The 14,399-nt window shown below is 49.2% G+C and overlaps 2 protein-coding genes across 4 annotated transcripts in view; one reads left to right on the top strand and one right to left on the bottom strand.

Annotated features, from left to right (window-relative positions):
* The window catches only part of KDM2A (lysine demethylase 2A), a 152,973-nt gene extending 142,011 nt beyond the window's left edge, over positions 1-10,962 (bottom strand). Inside the window, exons 1-2 of one of the 3 annotated variants that reach the window (XM_055268062.2) lie at positions 10,190-10,962; positions 8,879-9,003 (exon numbers count right to left, since the gene is read on the bottom strand). In XM_055268062.2, coding sequence (XP_055124037.1) covers positions 8,879-8,920 — 42 coding nt within the window. In that variant the 5' untranslated portion in view covers positions 8,921-9,003; positions 10,190-10,962. Of the gene's footprint in view, positions 1-8,878; positions 9,004-10,189 lie in introns of those variants that run through there. The other 2 variants (XM_055268308.2, XM_055268150.2) reach the window with 2 other exon arrangements.
* An 897-nt stretch (positions 10,963-11,859) lies between these two features.
* Positions 11,860-13,103, top strand: LOC134737284 (nematocyst expressed protein 3-like). The gene has a single exon (XM_063643950.1). It carries the CDS (start codon positions 11,865-11,867, stop codon positions 12,522-12,524), a length of 660 nt encoding a protein of 219 aa, XP_063500020.1. The 5' UTR covers positions 11,860-11,864; the 3' UTR covers positions 12,525-13,103.
* The last annotated feature ends 1,296 nt before the right edge of the window (positions 13,104-14,399 follow it).

Below are 14,399 nucleotides of genomic sequence, written 5' to 3'. Positions count from 1 at the left end.
AGACTAAACTTTAATTTTTTTAATTTTTTTTTTGAGACAGAGTCTCTGTCGCCCAGGCTGAAGTGCAGTGGCACGATCTCGACTTACAGCAACCTCTGCCTCCCGAGTTCAAGTGATTCTCCTGTCTCAGCCTCCTGGGTAGCTGGGATTACAGGCATGTGCCACTACGCCCGGCTATTTTTTTTTTTTTTTTTTTTTTTGAGATGGAGTCTCGCTCTGTCACCCAGACTGGAGTGCAGTGGTGTGATCTCGGCTCACTGCAAGCTCTGCCTCCCGGGTTCACACCATTCTCCTGCCTCAGCCTCCTGACTAGCTGGGACTACAGGCGCCCACCATCACGCCAGGCTAATTTTTTGTATTTTTAGTAGAGACGGGGTTTCACTGTGTTAGCCAGGATGGTCTCGATCTCCTGACCTTGTGATCCACCCACCTCAGCCTCCCAAAGTGCTGGGATTACAGGCGTGAGCCACCGCGCCCGGCCTACGCCCGGCTAATTTTTGTATTTTTAGTAGAGACGGGGTTTCACCATGTTGGTCAGGCTGGTCTTGAACTCCTGACGTCAAGCATTCCACTCGCCTTGGTCTCCCAAAGTGCTGGGATTACAGGCCTAAGCCACTGTACCTGGCCAGACTAAACTTTTAAAGTCAACTAGATACTTTATTATTTGTTCTAAATGGTCCAAATACCAACTATCATCAATGTGGTAGTCTGACATGTGTGCTACACATACATTTTTATTTGTTATAGTTTAGGTCTCTGTTTCTTATCTATACTGCAAGACCCAATATCCAGATATTCTCCTCATCCCTACCTGCCAAAGTGTCCTCCATTCTAATTTATTCATTTTTTTTAGAGACAGGGTCTTGCTCTGTAGCCCAAGCTGGAGTGCACTGGCACAGTCATAGCTCACCACAGCCTTAAGCCCCTGGGCTCAAATGATACTTCTGCCTCAACCTCCTGAGTAGCTGGGACCACAGGTGAAAGCCACTGCATCCAGACCCTCCTCCACTCTAGTGGCTTACTCCTAGCATTCAAGAAAATTGGTAGCAAAGAAGAACATATATCCGGGCTTTCAACAATATCAACAAATACTTATTCAGCACTTGCTATGTGTTAGGCCCTATTTGAAACATCTAGCACATAGCATAAACAAAAAGCCCCCACTCTCAAGAAGCTTATACTCTAGTGGAAAGCTATACACAAAGTACAGTAGTGATTAGTGCTCAGCAAAATAAAACAACAGAAAATAATAGGGCTTAAATTTAATCCTCATTCTAGGGGCCCAAAATATAGCTTACTGTGGAAGACTGATATATAAGAATAAAAAATTAGTTCTGTCATTATCTGCATTTTTGAATCACCCAAAAATGGTCAAGTTTTTCCTACATTATTAGGAGGGAGGCCGCAACAACGAGAACAGTGTGCTCTCTACCAACACAGACTAAAGACTAAATCTCATAAAATAATTAGAAATAAACTAATTCAACAATGTAGACCACATATAATTTTTTCTAGTTAACATTGTACTTTCATACTAGAAAAAAAAAGGCTTAAAATAAATATTCTATTTTATCTAGTCCATTCTCAGTCAGAAAGATCTCAGAGTGGGAACGGGGCCAGGCGCACTGGCTCACACTTATAATCCCAGGACCAGGGGAGGCTGGAGAGGCCTCCAGGCAGGAGAGAGGATCACTTAGCCCAGGAGTTCGAGACCAGCTTGGACAACACAGTGAGAACCTGTCTCTAGAAAGATTTTAAAAATAAGCCAGGTGTGGTGGCATGTATCTGTGGTCCCAGCCACTCAGGAGGCTGAGGTAAGAGGATCACTTGGGGAGGCTGATGCTGCAGTGGTAATGCCATTGCACTCCGGCCTGGGCAACAGAGCAAGATCCTGCCTTAAAAAAAAAAAAAAAAAAAAAAAAGGCCGGGTGTGGTGGCTCACACCTGTAATCCCAGCACTTTGGGAAGCCGAGGCAGGCACATCACCTGCCTGAGGTCGGGAGTTTGAAACCAGCCTGGCTAACATGGTGAAACCCTGTCTCTACCAAAAATACAAAATTAGCCAGGCATGGTGGTGCATGCCTGTAATCCCAGCTACTCAGAGGCTGAAGCAGGAGAATCGCTTGAACCCAGGAGGGGGAGGTTGCAGTGAGCCCAGGTTGCGTCACTGCACTCCAGCCTCGTCAACAAGAGCAAAACTCCATCTCAAAAAAATAAAATTAATTAATTAATTAAAAAAAGATAATCTGGTAATCGCTGCTGAATTTGGGGAGGCACTTTCAAAGGTAACCCAAGGAAAGGTGAGACTATTGCCAGAGTTTCGGTGGCCCCAGTTCCTTGCAAGAGATAAATGATTTAGCTATTTCATAATTATATGTAAGACAGGTTAACAGGATTGAATATGTGATAACATAATAACATCTTTTAGAAAAACTCTCAATTTCTTATTTTTTATTTTTTTTGCTAGGTGAAAGTGCTAAAAACTCTAAATTTCATCAAGATTGACAAGCACACCAGGCATAGTGGCTCACACCTGTAATCCCAGCACTTTGGGAAGCCAAGGTGGATCACTTGAGTCTGGGAGTTCAAGACCAGACTGAGCAAAAAAAAAAACCAGACCAGCCTGAGCAGGGAGAGCCTGCCTTTACAGAAAAAATTAAAAATTAGCCAGGCATGGTGGCACATGCATGCCTGTAGTCCCAGCTACATGCTGAGATGGGAGGACCACTTGAGCCAGGCAGCTGAGGCTACAATGAGGTATGATCACACCACTGCACTCTAGCCTGGGCAACAGAGACCCTGTCTCCAAAAAGAAAAAGAAATACAGAAATAAATCATTGTTACCTCAGAACAACCCATCCCAGCATCAAAAGGAAGCTTCTATCCCTCCCACTTGAGTACCTTCTCAGGTATACAAACTTGCCTCAGAGATCTGGCTTTGTTCTGGCAATCTATATACAAAAGTACTAATATTTAATACCTAAAAAAAATTAAGTCTTGCTTAAGAGAAGCCAAACATTGTTTATCCACCCTTGTCATTTCCTAGCTGTTCAACTCCAACACTGCAAAATATTCTAGTTCCAAGTTCCAGAAAGTGTAGCTTATGTTCCAGATCTACACATATACACTATCTTCAAAGGTGCATTTCTTTTCCACACGTAATAGGTAAATAATGAAGCTTGGCAAAAAAAAATTTTTTTTTTTTTTTTTTTTGGAAACGGAGTCTCACTCTGTCGCCCAGGCTGGAGTGCAGTGGTGTGATCTCAGCTCACTGCAACCTCCACCTCCCGGGTTCAAGCAATTCTCCTGTCTGAGCCTCCTGAGTAGCTGGGACTACAGGCGCCTGCCACCACACCCAGCTAATTTTTGTATTTTTAGTAGAGACAGGGTTTCACCTTGTTGGTCAGGCTGGTCTCAAACTCCTGACCTCAGGTGATCCACCGGCCTCAGCCTCCCAAAGTCCTGGGATCACAGGCGTAAGCAACCGTACCCAGCCAAAAAACAATCTTTGTGTGAGAAACGGGGGTCTATGTTGCCCAGACTGGTCTCGAACTCCTGGGCTCAAGTGATCCTCCTTCCTTGGCCTCCTAAAGTGCTGGGAGTATAGGCGTGAGTCACCACAACTGGCAAAAGACAATTTTTTTAAACTAGTTATTCCTTTTTTTTTTTTTGAGACAGAGTTTTGCTCTTGTTCCCCAGGCTGGAGTGCAACAGCATGATCTCGGCTCAGCGCAAGCTCTGTCTCGCAGGTTCAAGCGATTCTCCTGCCTCAGCCTCCTGAGTAGCTGGGATTACAGGCATGCACCACCATGCTCGGCTAATTTTGTATTTTCAGTAAAGACGGGGTTTCTCCATGTTGTGTCAGGCTGGTCTCGATCTCCCGACCTCAGGTGATCCGCCCGCCTCAGCCTCCCAAAGTGCTGGGATTACAGGTATGAGACACTGGGCCTGGCCTTTTTTTTTTTTTTTTTTTTTTTTGAGGTGGAGCCTCACTCAGTCACACATGCTGGAGTGCAATGGTGCGACCTCAGCTCACTGCAACCTCTGCCTCCAGGTTCAAATGATTCTCCTGACTCAGCCTCCTGAGTAGCTGGGATTACAGGCGCCCTACACCACGCCCGGCTAATTTTTTTTTTTTTTTTTTTTTTTTTTTTGAGACGGAGTCTCACTCTGTTGCCCAGGCTGGAGTGCAGTGGCGCAATTTCTGCTCAGTGCAACCTCCACCTCCCAGGTTCAAGCGATTCTCCTGCCTCAGCCTCCCAAGTAACTGGGATTACAGGCACGCACCACCACCCCCAGTGCTCAGCTAATTTTTGTATTTTTAGTAGAGATGGGGTTTCACCATGTTGGCCAGGCTGGTCTCAAACTCTTGACCTCAGGTGATCCTCCTGCCTAGGCCTCCCAAAGTGATGGGATTTCAGGTGTGAGCCACCACACTCAGCCCTTAACCAGTTATTTCTGATTTTTTTTTTTTTTTTTTTTTTTTTTTTTTTCAAAAAATGACTTGTTGGGAGGCCAAGGTGGGCAGATCGTTTGAGCCCAGGAGTTCAAGACTAGCCTTGGGAACATGGCAAAACCCCACCTCTACAAAAAATACAAAAATTAGCCAGGCATGGTGGCACAGGGCTGTAGTCCTAGCTACCTGGGAAGCTGACGTGGGAAGATCACTTGAGACCAGGATGTCAAGGCTGCAATGACCTGTGATCATGCCACTGCACTCTAGATTGGGCGACAAAGAGAGACCCCTATCAAAAAAAAAAAAAGAAAAAAAAAGAAAGTTCCCTCCAGGCCGGGTGCGGTGGCTCAAGCCTGTAATCCCAGCACTTTGGGAGGCCGAGGCAGGTGGATCACGAGGTCAGGAGGTCGAGACCATCCTGGCTAACATGGTGAAACCCCATCTCTACAAAAAAATACAAAAAAAAATTAGCCGGGCGTGGCGGCAGGCGCCTGTAGCCCTAGCTACTCCGGAGTATGAGGCAGGAGAATGGCGTGAACTCGGAAGGCGGAGGTTGCAGTGAGCTAAGATCGTGCCACTGCACTCCAGCCTGGGCGACTGAGCGAGACTCTGTCTCAAAAAAAAAAAAAAAAGAAAGAAAGAAAAAGAAAGTTATCTCCAAATATATAATGATATAATGTGTCCTCTTATACAAACACTGCTAAGATAGCACATTAAACAAAAGAAAACATATGCTAGTTAAGGGTTAATGTATGCAACAAGTAGCAATCACCTTACAACTTAAAGAAAAAAAGAAAAAAAAAAATCTTGCCAAGACAAAAGAGTACTTGACTCTCTTTCCCACTACTCCTCCCTACCTTGTTTAAAAAAAAAAAAAAAAAAAAAAAAAAGCGGGCCAGGCGCAGTAGCTCGCACCTGTAATCCCAGCACTTTGGGAGGCCGAGGTGGGTGATCATCTGAGGTCAGGAGTTCGACACCAGCCTGGCCAATATAGTGAAACCCCATCTCAACTAAAAATACAAAAAAATTAGCCGGGCATGGTGGCAGGCGCCTGTAATCGCAGCTACTTGGGAGGCTGGGGCAGGAGAATCGTTTGAACCTGGGAGGCAGAGGTTGCAGTGAGCCAAGATCGTGCCACTGCACTCCAGTCTGGGTAACAGAGTGAGACTCCGTCTCCAAAGATATATATAAAAATAAAAATAAAGTGAAGCTGGGCATGGTGGCTCACACCTGTAATCCCAGCATTTAGAGAGGCCGATGTGGGTGGATCATTTGAGGTCAGGAGTTCGAGACCAGCCTGGCCAACATGGTGAAACTCCCATCTTTACTAAAAATACAAAAATTAGCTGGGTGTGGTGGTGGGCACCTGTAGTCCCAGCTACTCGGGAGGCTGAGGCAGGAGAATCACCTGAACCCGGGAGCCAGAGGTTGCAGTGAGCCCTGATGGCACCATTGCACTCCAGCCTGAGCAACAGAGCAAGACTCGGTCTCAAAGCAAGCAAACAAACAACAACAAAACCCAAAAGTCCGGGTCCAGTGGCTCATGCCTGTAATCCCAGCACTTTGGGACGCCGAGACAGGCGGATCACCTGAGGTCAAGAGTTCGAGACCAGCCTGGCCAACAAGGTGAAACCCAGTCTTTACTAAAAATACAAAAATCAGCCAGGTGTGGTGGTAGGCACCTGTAATCTCAGCTACTCGGGAGGCTGACAGGAGAATCACTTGAACCCAGGAGGAAGAGGTTGCAGTAAGAAGAGATAGTGCCATTGGACACCAGCCTGGGTGACAAGAGTGAAACTCCATCTCAAAAAAAAAAAAAGTTAAAAGTTTTGCTTGCTAGAAAGGCTCTTCCTTTAAAGTCTGGACTGCAAAATTCCTTAGATATCTACCTAACAACCCTAACAACTTGACATGATAAAAGTGAATTCCATATAGCAATAACTACCTGGGAAAGGAGTTTTATGGTGTCATCTCTTTTTCTGTTCCCAAAGAAGAGTTAAATTCAAGAAATGTAAAAATAAAAATAAATCCCAACGATACAATATTCTACTACGGATATGTTTAATTTCTACAAAGTTACAGATAAAGAATTATCATCTCGGCTGGGCTCGGTGGCTCACGCTTGTAATCCCAGCACTTTGGGAGGCCGAGGCGGGCGGATCACAAGGTCAGGAGATCGAGACCATGGTGAAACCCTGTCTCTACTAAAAATACAAAAAATTAGCCGGGCGTGGTGGCAGGCGCCTGTAGTCCCAGCTACTCGGAGAGGCTGAGGCAGGAGAATGGCGTGAACCCGGGAGGCGGAGCTTGCAGTGAGCCGAGATTGCACCACTGTACTCCAGCCTGGGCGACAGAGCGAGACTCTGTCTCAAAAAAAAAGAAAAAAAAAAAAAGAATTATAATCTCAACACATGAACTGAGAACAAGACAAATCTCTGAAATTAGGCTCACCGGAATATATGCATGCTGAATATACACGTCCCAATACACACCAAACCTTTCTAGCAGTCACAAAAAAAAAAAAAAAAAAAAAAGCCAGGTACTGTGGCTCACGCTTGTAATCCCAGCACTTTGGGATGCCAAGGTGGGAGGATCGCTTGAGGCCAGGAGTTCAAGACTAGCGTGGGCAACATAGCAAGACCCTGTCACTAAGAAAAAAAAAAAATCTGAAAATTAGCCTGGAATGGTGGTACACGCCTATAGTCCCAGCTACTCAGGAGGCTGGAATGGAAGATTGCTTGAGCCTAGGAATTTGAGGCTACAGTGAGTTATGATCACACCACTGAACTTCACCCTGGGCAGAGCAAGATCTTGTCTATAAAAATAAAAATAAAAGGCCAGACGCAGTGGCTCATGCCTGTAATCCCAGCACTTTGGGTGGCCGAGGCGGGCAGATCACAAGGTCGGGAGATCGAGACCATCCTGGCAAACACGGTGAAACCCCATCTCTACTAAAAGTACAAAAAATTAGCCGGGTGTGGTGGCGGGTGCCTGTAGTCCCAGCTACTCAGGAGGCTGAGGCAGGAGAATGGCGTGAACCCCGGAGGCAGAGCTTGCAATGAGCAGAGATCGTGCCACTGCACTCCAGCCTGGGCAACAGAGACAGACTCTGTCTCAAAAAATAAATAAATAAAAATAAAAATAAAAAATAGGCCATGGCCAGGCACGGTGGCTCACGTCTGTAATCCCAGCACTTTGGGAGGCCAAGGTGGGTGGATCACGAGGTCAGATCGAGATCATCCTGGCCAGCATGGTAAAACCCTGTTTTCTACTAAAAATACAAAAATTAGCTGGGCATGGTGGCATGTGCCTACAGTCCCAGCTACTTTTGAGGCTGAGGCAGGAGGATCACTTGAACCCGGGAGGTGGAGGCAGTGGTGAGCTCAGATCACGCCACTGCACTCCAAGCGTGGGTGACAGAGTGAGACTCGATTTCAATAAAGATAAATAAATAATAAAGAAGTCTTTTCTCAAAAAGAGTAAGGATCACTAGAAAATGTATTAGAGAATCATTCTTTTTCTCCTAAATTCAGTCTAAAATGCAGAGCCAAATAAAACCACCATAAATTCCTTTAGTAATCTTCTAGGCCTTTCAGTTCAGCAAATTTCACATACTACATACAATTCTGTGGCTTTCCTCATAGCCCATTCTTCAAACACAAATTCAAATTTTTATTAATACTGTGAGACTATTAATAAAGCTCACTTTGGCTAAGAAAAACAAAAATTGAATTCTTAAAACTCCAATAGGGAAACCTTAAGAGGAAAGCATGGCTTAAAAGATCCAAGTGTTCATACACAGATATAAGCTAATCCTTTCAAATCATGTCTAAAATTTCTTTCAACAAGATCTATCTCATACATTCCTCCCAAAACACAGAACTTTATCAGCATCCAGTATTCTACCTACTTGTCTTCAATCAATCCCAACAACCCTTCAAAGCTACCAAAGTGTTAATTTATAAAATAAAAGAAAATAATCCATAGTTCTCCCCAGCTCAAAGTCACAAATCCTGGGACAACAAAATCTTAAAAAACGTATTGAACTATCCTTCCTCAAACAGATTTGCCCCAAAAATTTATATTCTAATCTAACTTAATCAGATGTATTACAATGTCAGTACTGTAAAATCAGGAACCTTTGTCACATTGTAATCTACAAAATCCTTTGGTATACAATGGTTTCTATAAAAGCTAAAGGCTACATATAACTCCATTTCCAAACAAGATAAATATATAAAATATAAAATATTTTTGGCCAAAAGCCAAATTCGATATTAATACACCTTTCCCCCTCCTCTGGTGCACAGAAAAGTCACCCGAAAAGTTTTAATCACAGATTCACAGTGTATTCACAACTGGAAACAAAATAGTTATCCTACTTCAAAACTGGAGGGTGTGGTGGGGGGAGAAAATACTAACCAATCTCTGGCTGTAACGAATCCTTTCTTCTTCGGGTTCCATCTCTCACTCCTCTGTTGAAATTATTGTACAGAAACCACTCCAGGGCTGCCTTCCTCTTCCTCCTTAGGAACCAGATTGCAACACTAAAGAATAATGATACAAGTAGAAATGAGAACTCATTCTCAAACTTGTGCTTTCTGTTCACGGAAAGGAGTATTTAAGGTAAGTGTTAAAGGCTCTCTGAAAAAATCAGGTTCCTCTTCATGAGTTTGGGACCTTTCTGCTCTTGGGCAAGTGGTTCCATGTCATGTTCAACATTAATCACATTACAACTGTCGGAGGCCTAGACGAAACGAGATGTTGGTTTCAGTTCCTTGTGGAAGGGCCACACCACCAGTTTCTCCCCACAGGATTACAACTAGCAAGGATCCCCTTCGTGGCAGCATCAGCAAGAAAAAAAAAAAAAAAAGCCCAGGACTTTTATCTCTAGAGAGCTGACCAGGTGAAGCACCACTGAACTAATCCAGATCCTAACCAAATTAGTTCTCTCTCACCGGTAATCAGAAACTAAAGGAAAGAAGGGCAGACTGACTATGTAAAAACAGGACAAAAAATTAGGATTTAAATGACCCCAAACAATTTCCCATACCCCTCCTGTAAGGCCGTGCACAATCGTCGCCTTCCTTTCTAGACTCCCCGGATCTTATTCCCAAATTCACCCTCCACCCCAACACAAGATGTGCACAACTCTGAAACAAATTTCAGAGGTGCAAATCAAGGACCAAAATTCCATCTGATCTTTTTGGATAAAGTAATAAAATAAACGATTGCATCTATGGATACGAGGAAAATACATCTTGTCCAAAAATTCAATAAAAGACCGGCCGGCGCGACGGTCAATCCGTAATACCAAGAAAGGGTTTCCTTTTTTCTAAATATTCTCGTGGATAATGGCTTCCATTGAGAACGCAGGTTCCCCCCGTTTTTGTCACTACATTACAGCCACGTTAACAGCATCCTTTCAAAACTGCTACGAGACCAGAGGACCCGATGACACAGTTTGCGAGAGCAGTTGGTGGCAGAGCCCTCCTGGAGGAAGCCCTGGCCCGAAGTCGAGAGGGAAACCGTGCTTGCACCCCCTGGGCGACAACCGCCCAGGCATGGAGCAGCCAGGGCCGGAGAGGAAAAAGGGCGAATCTCGCTGGACTCCCCCAGGAAAAGGCGTTTCAATGGTTCACCCATCGGAAAAAGAAATAGAAACTTTGCATTCAGTCTTTGGATAACACAGTCAACCAAACTTCCAAATGATGGGGGGAGGGGGAAACTCACCGGAGATTCTGCTCTTGAGTTCTTGTCCAAGTGAGAAGTAAAAGATTCCAAAGCTGAGAGGAATAATTAAATCCCAAACGTCGTCTTCGGTTTTTCCGTGGATCAACCCAGTATCCAGAGTGGGTCAGAGCGACCAGGAAAAGGGAGCAAACAGTTGCTGAATCAAACCTCCTCCTCTGGCTTTGGAGACCGGGAGTCGGGGGCGTCAGGAGAGGGGAGCGCGACCCCACGGCGCCAAGCCCGGGGCGCCCCCGCCTCCCCCAGGCCAGCGGTCAGCAGCCCGGGCCCGAGCCCCGGCCGCAGGGAGCGCCCTCCTCGCCGTGCCCTCGGCCAGGAGCTGGTCGCCTCCGAGAGCAGCGGCCGATCAGCTGAGACCGGCCGGCCCGAGGCTCCCCGCGCCGCCCCGGCCCCCCGGAACGCGGGCCCCGGCCCCGGGGGGCGGACAGGGCGGGAGCGGCGCGGCGCGCTGGGATGGGGGCCCTGGCTCCCCTCGCGTCTCCCCCTCAGCTCCGGCTCCGCGCTGCGGGACGAGCCCCCGGCTACTCCCCAGTCGCAGAGGAGGGATTCCGAGGGATGGGCCCCCTGGCGTTGCCCCTCCTCCCGGAGCGCCCCCTGCCCAGGAAAGACAGAGCAGCGACAGGCCCAGCCGCTGGGAAGGTGCTCCGAGAGCCGCCGCCGCCGCCGCCGCTGCCGGGGAGGGGTGTTGTTTCCCTCACACAGGAGGAGCCGCTGAAGCAGCCGCCGCCATTTTGAACCCGTCAGACTCTCACATACACACAGCTCCTCCGAGGCGCACTGCGCAGGCGCCACTTCCCCACCTCCTCCAGCTCGCCTCTCCACTCCCCCCCCTTCAGGCCTCCCTGCGCTTCTTACCGCTCTCCCGAGCGCGCGTGAACGCGCACGCGTCACTCCCCTCTAACGCGGACACACCGCCGGCGCGCGCACGCGCCGATGCGTCGGCCTCGAATCGCCCGCGCCCCGCGACGCCGACGCGGCTCCCTGCGCCCCCTCGCGTCAGGCCGCCCGCCCGCCCGCCGCCCCCGCTCCCCGTCGGCGTTCTTCCAGGGCTCTGGCCGGGCCGGCTGCTCGCGCCTGCGCGCAGGGCACCGATCCTCCTCCACGCGCCCTCCCCCCACACACCCTAACACACACTTCGCCTCTGTGACCCCGCCCCTCGCGGCCAGCTGCGCCGGCCGCCCTCCCCCACCCCCCCAGGGAGGGTGGTGACCCCCCCCCCGACCCCCCACAAAGCACATCACCCCCCCAAGCAGTGGGAGATCTGCGCCCCCTTCCCCTTCAACCGCCTTTGGCCCCAGGCGGCCCGTCACAGTCACACAACCTGAGGGCCGGGAGGCCTGGGCCAGGGCAACCGATAACCGCCTCAAAGCAGGGTCTCCCGGGGTCAGGCCGCCGGGCTGGGCCCGCGGGACCTGGGCTCCCGGCTCAGGCCTGCCCAGGGCGAGAGGGCGCAGGGAAGGGGCGCATGGCCGCCGGCTGCCCTCCCTTCGCGTGCCGGCCGGTGGGCCGAGGCCGGCTTGCCCGCCATCCCTGGGCAGGCCCCGGCGCCGCCGCCACGGGGCCCGTCTGCCCTGGGCCTGGGGGCTCCTCGGTGCAGCGGCCTGGCCCCGCCTCACCCACTGCTCGTCGCTCCGAAGGGGCAGGAAACAGGAGTAGCATGTCTGTCCTGGGCTCGGCTCCCCGGGGGAGCTGCAGGCGCTTAACAAGGGCGTCCACAGGTACCAGGCGCAGGAGCGGTCTCCGCGACGGCCCGGGGGCGGTGGCGGCCGGCGCGCCCACCGCCGGCCGGAGGCGCCCGGCGAGGTGGCCCAGGAAGCCCCCGCTCCTCGGCCACGCTCAGCTTTCCGCCGCGCCGGTGCCCCCGGCGGCCCGGGTGGGACGTGACCCCGCCCCCGGCGAGTCGGGGCGCCCCCCACGGAGGGGTGTGCGGGCCGCCCCCGGCCCCCGGCCCGACCCCGCCGCCTCGGGCCGTGGCGGGCGCGGGAGGCCCGGCCGGGAAGATGTCTCCTGTTGGTGCGCGCAGCTTCGCGCGGGGGTCAGCGACGGGGCAGCGGCCGCCCGAGCTGCGCCGGCCCTGCCCACGGACCGACTCCCGCGGCCCGACAGCTGCCCGACGGGCCAGCAGGCTCCGAACGTCGACGGAGCCCGGACGGAGGTACCCGAGCAATGCCATGCTAGCAGCCCAGCCGCGTTCCGGGCATTTCCCCAGCCAATCTCTTGCTCTGGGGCCCGTTTAAATTCTAAATCCCACAAAGGACGGTGGCTGGGGCGTTACACATCGGGGTTGGCACTATTTGCTCCACTACGCCCTTGCTGAGCGGTGTCACACAAATCTTTTTCTCCCTGCCTTGGTTTCCCACTCTTTAAGCTCTGACTCCTGGAAGCAGGGAGTGGAGCAGAGAGGTAGGGCATGGAGTGAATCATATAACCTGCATAAACAGCCATCAACTCTTTCAGGAGGACGTTAGCGAGACAATTATAATGATACCTTCTAATTCTATCAAGGCTTGAACTCCAAGGTAAAAGCGCTACGTAAATGCAAGGTATTATTATTTATTACCACAGGTTTTTCTGCATGCAGAACTTAGGGAGTTTGTACAGACATTCTCTGCTTTGTTTCACAACATCCTTAGGAGACAAGCTAAAGTGCCTGTTAGCGCTATATTCATTTTAAAGATAGACAACTGAAGTATAGAAAGGTTAAAGAGCTTGCATAATTACTCCAACAGCCGACTGAAACATCTCACAAACAGCAAAAAAGGTTTGTTAATAAGATATCATCCTCTTGCATTCTAGTCACTGGGAAATATTCTTTATTTTGATACCAGTTTTGTTCAGACTTCTTAGATTTTCAGAGCACTGATACGAAGAAGATAATCACAGAAACTGTATCAGATCTAAAGCCTCTTTAAATCTTTCCGACTATGGTAAAATATATTTTAAAAGCAGCAGTCTCTCACCCTGGTGCTACCAGATATGGTCCCATAGGCATCTGGTTCTCTGTAGGTATAGAAAAAGTCAGCAGCTTGTTTTGTTTGTTTTTTAAGCAGGAGAGAAAGCTTTTGCCATTGTCAGATTAAGTGTTGGGCCTTGTTGCTATTTGCAAAATAAACAGCTTTATTTCCTTCCCACTCACCCTTATAACCCAGGGAATACTTGGCAGCAAAGAGAAAGTCTCTAGGAGTAGCTCAACTTGGTCTTGCCCTTTTTCTTAACATTCAGACCCCCTTAAGTAATTAACCCTCAAGGAGGTGAGTTGCGCACCCTTGGCAAACAGATACCTCCAAGTTTTAATTCAGATGGGCATGCTGGGAGAAACCTAGAAAGGCTTTAGAAGAGGCCGGGCGCGGTGGCTCACGCCTGTAATCCCAGCACTTTGGGAGGCCAAGGCAGGTGGATCACCTGAGGTCAGGCGTTTAAGACCAGCCTGGCCAACATGGCAAAATCCTGTCTCTACTAAAAAAAAAAAAAAACAAAATTAGCCGGGCGTGGTGGCGCACGCCTATAATCCCAGTTACTTGGGAGGCTGAGGCAGGAGAATCACTTGAATGCAGGAGGTGGAGGTCGCAGTGAGCCGAGATGGCGCCATTGTACGCCAGCTTTGGCTACACAGTGAGACTCCATCCCCCTGCCCCCGCCCCGCAAAAAAAGGCTCTAGAACAATAATAGTAGTACTTATTTTGAATGGGACTGCCAGTAGAGCAAGATTTGTCAGATTGCAGCCAGCTCTTTTCCAGTAGAAAACCATTTGTTAACTAGTCTGCGTTGGGGGAACGGGACATTTAAACAGATATACACAATGGTTTCTCCACAGGCAGGCTTTGTTAATATTCCAGAGCAGATACACAGGGTGAGATAAGAGGTAGACAGATGGCTAGTGATTCCTCCCGCCATCACGGTGGCTCTGATTGGCAAGGACAGATCTGTGAGGCTGCTTTGCCCTAAAACAGCCATTTGCAGGGAGCATAGAGCTTGGGGGATTCCCCAAGAAGGCCACTAGAACTATAAACTCTATGGCTTCAACCCTGACAATGGTATATGGGAAGAAGGAAATAAAAATGCATTCTAGAGGCATTAAGAACAGGGTCCCTGGCTGGAATAAATTGGCACCTTAATAAGATATTAATAAATCACTGCCTTTTTGAGCAAAGCTAAGACTCAACAAATGCTGAGAGTGAAAATCCAGTCACCC

Source organism: Symphalangus syndactylus, chromosome 1 (genome assembly GCF_028878055.3).
Source record: "Symphalangus syndactylus isolate Jambi chromosome 1, NHGRI_mSymSyn1-v2.1_pri, whole genome shotgun sequence".
NCBI lineage: Eukaryota > Metazoa > Chordata > Mammalia > Primates > Hylobatidae > Symphalangus > Symphalangus syndactylus.
The sequence above is the reverse complement of the archived record's forward strand: the minus strand, read 5'-3'. Positions and strand labels throughout refer to the sequence as shown.